This window comes from Felis catus, chromosome D3 (genome assembly GCF_018350175.1).
Source record: "Felis catus isolate Fca126 chromosome D3, F.catus_Fca126_mat1.0, whole genome shotgun sequence".
In the NCBI taxonomy this organism is placed as follows: Eukaryota; Metazoa; Chordata; class Mammalia; order Carnivora; family Felidae; genus Felis; species Felis catus.
In genome coordinates this window covers 53,258,586-53,264,585 of record NC_058379.1, presented here as the reverse complement: position 1 = coordinate 53,264,585, position 6,000 = coordinate 53,258,586, and the positions used below count along the sequence as shown (strand labels likewise).

The following is a 6,000-nucleotide window of genomic DNA, read 5'->3' as shown; positions in this document are numbered from 1 at the left end:
ATCTAGCGACATAGCAAGATCCACAAAGTGAAAGTTCAAGGTTTAAGTACCTTGTGGAGTAGAAGGATATTTGAAGGTCGACTGTGATAATTAAACATACATATTGCAATTTCTAGAAATATGTTGCCAAGAAAACCTTTCCACAATGATAGAAATGGGCTAAATTTGTGCTGTCCAGTTGGTAGCCAGTTGCCACATGAAGCATAGCCCTAAAGTGTGAGGGTAAAAACAAACCTAAGAAAAGATTCTGTTTTTCTTGGTGCAAAAAGGGAGAGACTTTCCCTCCGCTCTCATCTTTCTCAGAGTATTCACTTTAGAAAACTTACAATTGCTATTTCTTTCTCTGCCCCTTTCCGATACTATAGAAACCTTTTTAAAAATTATTTTTATTTTATTTTAGACGGGGAGGGGGAGCAGAGGGAGAGAGAGGGAAGAGAGAGAACGTTCAGCATGTAGTCTGACGCGGGGCTTGATCCCACAGCCCTAGGATCAAGACTTGGGCCAAAATCGAGAGTCAGATCAGACGTGCAACCGACTGAGCCACCCAGGTGCCCTGGATACTATATAAATCTTTTAATAACAAAACGAGCTTTTTGTCAGCTTTACAAGCAGCAATGTCTTTGTCTAAAACCTGGGAGCCTTCTCTCTGAACACCAAAGGTGCGAACATCAAGGAAGCACCTCTATCTCCCTTTCTCCACGAGCATCTGGCTCTAGGCTGTCACTAGCTACCTGTCATAGAGATATTAGAAATCTTATTTGTTTGGATGCAGGCAATCAGCAACATGATGGCTACCCCAATCCAGGTGAATTTAAGATGAGCTGTATGTGACCAATGATGCTGAAAGTTCTTGCTTGAAGACAAGTTCTCTTTACCTTGTGAACATGCATGTAACGGGTTGTGACTGCCTGGCTATCTATGAGATTTCAGTTTCTTTGTGGGTTGCTTGTGATGCACCTCCCATTCTGGCATAATGCTTATTCAATAATAAAGCTGTTCTCTCTCTCTTCTACTCTTATGGAGAATTTGTTTTGGTTGGCAGATTTTTTATTTAATGTCTATTTATTTATTTGAGAGAGCAAGAGAGAGCGAGAGCACAAGTGGGGGAGGGGCAGAGAGAGAGGGAGACACAGAATCTGAAGCAGGCTCCAGGCTTTGAGCTGTCAGTGCAGAGCCCGACATGGAGCTCGAACCCATGAACCGAGAGATGGCGACCTGAGCCGAAGTTGGATGCTTAACCGACTGAGCCACCCAGGTGCCCTTACTGGCAGGAGATATTTTTAATTGGATTTTCACAAAAGCAACTAGTTAAAAGATCAGTAGAAGGGCTACGGTGGAATCCTCGAATCTTCAACATGCAAAGGAAGGCAGGAAAGGAGCATAGAAACGAAAAAACCAGATAGGACCAAGAGAAAACAAATACCAAGATGGAAGGCTTAAGCTCGTCAATATTAAAAATTGAAGTAGACTAAAACCTTCCATTCATTCAAAGTGTTAAAATGGACAAAACAGCAAGACCCGTGTCTATATTTATAAGAAATACATTATAAAGTTGAGAGTAAAAAGTTAGAAGATATACCATGCATAAGAAAGACGGTGTGCCAATGTTAATGTTAGCAAAGCAGATTTTAAGACAAAGAATATAATCAAAGAGTGATATTCCATAAAGATAAAAAAGGGTCAATTCTCTGAAGAGACACAATGCTAAATGTATTTATGTTATCAATGCAGGGAAAACAAGTTTAAAAATACAGGGAGCAAAACTAGAAAATATTAAATGAGGAATAAGTGAAGCCACAATCAGCCAGAGATTTTAATATCCCTCTCTCAGCAATTAATAGAAAAAGTAGACCAAAAAATCAGTAATGATAGAGGACTTGAATTACACTAAAATAGTGAAGCCAGGAAATTTTGGTATGTTAAAGAGGTAAGATTTATTTATTTTTTTTATTAAAAAAAATTTTTTAATGTTTATTTATTTTTGAAGAGAGAGCATGAGTGGGGGAGGAGCAGAACGGAAGACACAGAATCCAAAGCAGGGTCCAGGCTCTGAGCTGTCAGCACAGAGCCCAACGCGGGGCTCAAACCCACGAACCGTGAGATCATGACTTGAGCCAAAATCGGACACTTAACTGAGCCACCCAGATGCCCCAAAGAGGTAAAATTTAGTTATCTTAATATTGTTATTTGAAGCCCCTCATTTCTTGGTGTTACTTCATAAGCAACATCTTACCGAATACCTTTTGATGTGGTGGTGATGGGAATATGGTCTGTAGAGACTCGTAAGATCAACCAAAAATTGCTCCCATGTGCCACTTGGGGTGGGAGCCCTGAGGTCACAGAAATATAACATGGTCTTTATGCTTTAGGGTGTCTTGATGCACCAGTGTTGTGAAATATTTATTAATGTGACATTATAGTATATGCAGAAACTCTGATCTTTTCCCTTGTAAACTGTAACAAGTAACTAAAACAGCTTTTTACCATTCATTGAATGGTCTCACCTCTTTGGGTTAGATGTGTAAGCATTCTTTGGCTGAGCCCAGTAGGTTCCCCAAATGTCACTTTGTGGGCAGAGAGCCAACTCCAGTCCCTTAGGAACAAGGTTGCCAGACTGGGCAAATAGAAAAGGGAGTGCCCGGCTAAAGTCGAATTTCAGATAAACAACAGATCATTTTTTACTATGGGACACATTTACACTAAAATATACCTGAAATTAAAATTTACCTGGGCCTTCTGGAAATGATGCTCTTCTAAGGAGGCTGGCTGAGCTGAATGTAAGCAGTTCTAATTCAAGTGCCAAAGTTGAACACACGCCTGCTTTCGGGGTGCTCTCTCCTCTAATGTACAATTATAGTCCTTGTAAAATATGATGGAACAGTAAAAAATATGGAAAAGGGTTGCTCAAAGGTCATCTTTTTATTTAAATATTTTATGATGATACACATACAAATATAATCTCCCAAGGAACAAAGGTAAGACCTAATACAAATCACCGTTTCAGGTACAAAAAACCATTTAGAAAATGTGATTTATGCTGCATACAGGAGACAGGTTAGGTTTTCCAAGTCTGTCCGGGGAGGATGATTAAGACCATCTTTGGTTTGTTTGGGGTACATAGGTCATATTTACATTTCACGCAGTAATGAAATTCCTGTTGCATATGTGGCAAAATATAACTACTAAGTCTGCAATGAAAAAAAAAAGCTGCTAATACTAAGTAGAGAGTAAAAAATTTAGATCATGGAAGATTGACCTTCATCTTGGCCACAGACTTATGATATTTAAAAATATTTGTCTTATACCCATACACAGTCAGTCAGTAGGAGCAAAACATATCAATCTTTTGTATAACATAATTCAAGTCAAAAATATTTCTGACTATATATGGCTATATATATATATACTTTGAAACCTTAAATGCTCTATTTCTTCAAGGAGCAATGAAAACACAACCTACTTAAAGGCCAAAATACCCAAATAACTTTTCACAATGAAAGGCAAGGATAACGTACAAATTCAGGCTTTGTTCAATAGTTCAACTGAATATTTAATATTCATGAAGTAAGTCATGACTGGCCAGTCAGTGACCTTGAGACATAGAATAAAATCATAATTTCAAACTCATAATTACTGATACCATAGGGTTTTTCAGTATTTTTCTTATAATTGTATATAAAAGAGAATGGTTTCCAAAATTTGGTGTAATTCCACAAATACTTATTTGGCACTCATGTTATGTACTAAGGATATATAGCAATCAAACGGGCAGCTTCTTATCACAGTGGAGAATCCAGTCTCGTGGTTAATTTAGCTGTACAAGATTAGAAGATAATGTATCCTGAGTTTTAAAAAAACAGTGTATTATTACTATAAAAAGTAGAGCGATTTTATATTTATGAATTTTGCCCTGGATCATTCAACTGAATTTGAAGTATTCATTATTTTCATGATTTTGGGGAGGCAAAGGGAAGCGATAATGCTATTTCTAAAGTCCTACCACACACATGCACAGAAATCTACGTGTGTTCTTTATCATGCCAACGTTCCATAATTCAGTCAGCCTAACAGATTAAAAGGCCCGGCTCCTTGTCTAGAAAGAAAACAAGCAAAACCAGTTGTCCAGGCTGTGCTCATGTTTTTGGATAAACGTGTGGATAACCTGCCAGGTGCAGTAAAGCATGGAATAGAGAACAGCAGTGTGGACCGTGAGTGCAAAGACTCCCAGTCAGTTTCAGGGACGGCTCTACTGGAGAGCTCATGCAGTGGACACTCTGTGTCAATGTGGCAAACTCTTAAAGCCAGATTTACTCTCTCTTTAACCTGCTTTCTGGCCATAACTGTCTGGACATAACTCATTAAAAGGCACTTAAGACACAGTCTCATTGTTATGCCCCCAGTGAGCCCTGGAGCATTTGTGAAGGACACACTTGGAGGCTGGGACAGCGAGGTCGGCTGTGTGTTAGTGACTGAGAAAAGTGTCAAGCCCCGTGTGTATGTGTCTTACGACCGGAGGCTCATCAAGAGAGAGGTCCGTTGGAAACATGAAGTCAGTCACTGCTAGCTAAACTCTGGGTCAGACTGCGGTTGACAGGGGTTGAGGAGTAGGAATGCTGCACGACGCTGTGCTTGGAGACTCTGGTGGAAGATGTGGTTATAGTAGAATTAGAATGACCAGACTCCTCTAAACTGAAATTTGGCAGAGGGCCAGGGCCTCTGGCTCCAGAAACCTCTGTCTTTCTGGCCATCACAGAGGTTTCAGCAGGAATCTGGTAACTGGATTGCAGCGTGGGGACAGCTGTTCGTACTCTTTCTGTCACTGTCACGTTCTGTCCTGCTGCCACACCAGGCACGGCCAGAGTGGGCTGCACGCCTGGGCTGGGGGCGAGGAAGCTCTCTCTCTCCCTCACCATCACATAATGTGCATCTGGCAGAGGCTGAGTGCCTTCCAGAGGACCAGGGATGCCCCCGTTAGGCTGTATTATTCTCTCGGTAACCACGACACTACCGTCATTAGCACAGTGCTGGTCTACCAAGGGAGGGGCTGGAGCATACACCCGCTCCGTCACGATGAGGGCCTGTGGCTGTCCAGGACCCAGGATCACGGTGCTTGGTGGCATCGTGGAGCCTGTGGCATAGGAAGTTTCTGTCACTACAACATTGCCAGAAGCCAACGGATCAGGGAGCAGTGTAGCTACCTTCTCACTCTGCCTAGAAGATACGGATCTTTCAGTGACTATTTCCTGAGTTACTTTCTCCGCATTTGCTTCATGCGGAGGTTTGGGAACTCGAAAGCTACTGCCCGAGGAGTAAGCATTCTCTGCGTGAATCCTAGTTTTCTCATCAAATGAATGTGAAGCTGCCTTCATACTTGATTCTCCCACAGGTTTTTGCCTCTGCTCAATTTTCACATCCATGTCTATCTTTTGACCCAAGCAAACTTCGGCTAGTGTCCTGAATTTAAGCCCTAAATCATCTAGAAAGTGATCATCGAGCTCTCCTTCAATAAAACTGCAACAGCCGATGGAGCCGTGTAGAGATGCAGTGTCTTCCTGAGAATAAACCAGAAGGCAATCTTTGGCTATGTGAATGTCATCTTCCTCAGTATAAGAAGCAGCTTTCTAAAATAGAAATAAAAACAGAGGCACAAATTAGTGACACAACCTCACTTAAAAATGAGACTATATTCCTGCCCCAAAAGCGCAGCCTGAGTCTAATGACAAGAAAACATCAGAGAAACACAAATTGGGCATTCTACAACACAACTGGCCTGTATTCTTAAAAAAATATTCATGTTCTGAAAGGTAAGAAAGGCAGGACTTCTGGATGGGGTCTTGGACAGGAAAAACAATGGCTATAAATGGCATTATTATGATCATTGGCAAAATCAAAATATGGAATATGTCACTGTTATGTCTCAAAATTTGTTCACTGTACTGTGAAGAAAATGTGCATGTGTGTGTGAGAGAGAAAGAGTGAGGGGGGTGGAGGGAGGAAGGG

At 41.1% G+C, this 6,000-nt stretch overlaps 1 protein-coding gene across 1 annotated transcript in view; it reads right to left on the bottom strand.

Annotated features, from left to right (window-relative positions):
* Nucleotides 1–2,900: 2,900 nt before the first annotated feature.
* The window catches only part of DSG2 (desmoglein 2), a 51,983-nt gene continuing 48,883 nt past the window's right edge, over nt 2,901–6,000 (bottom strand). The window contains exon 15 of the mRNA XM_023241850.2: nt 2,901–5,621. Coding sequence (XP_023097618.2) covers nt 4,551–5,621 — 1,071 coding nt within the window. The 3' untranslated portion in view covers nt 2,901–4,550. The remainder of the gene's footprint in view (nt 5,622–6,000) is intronic.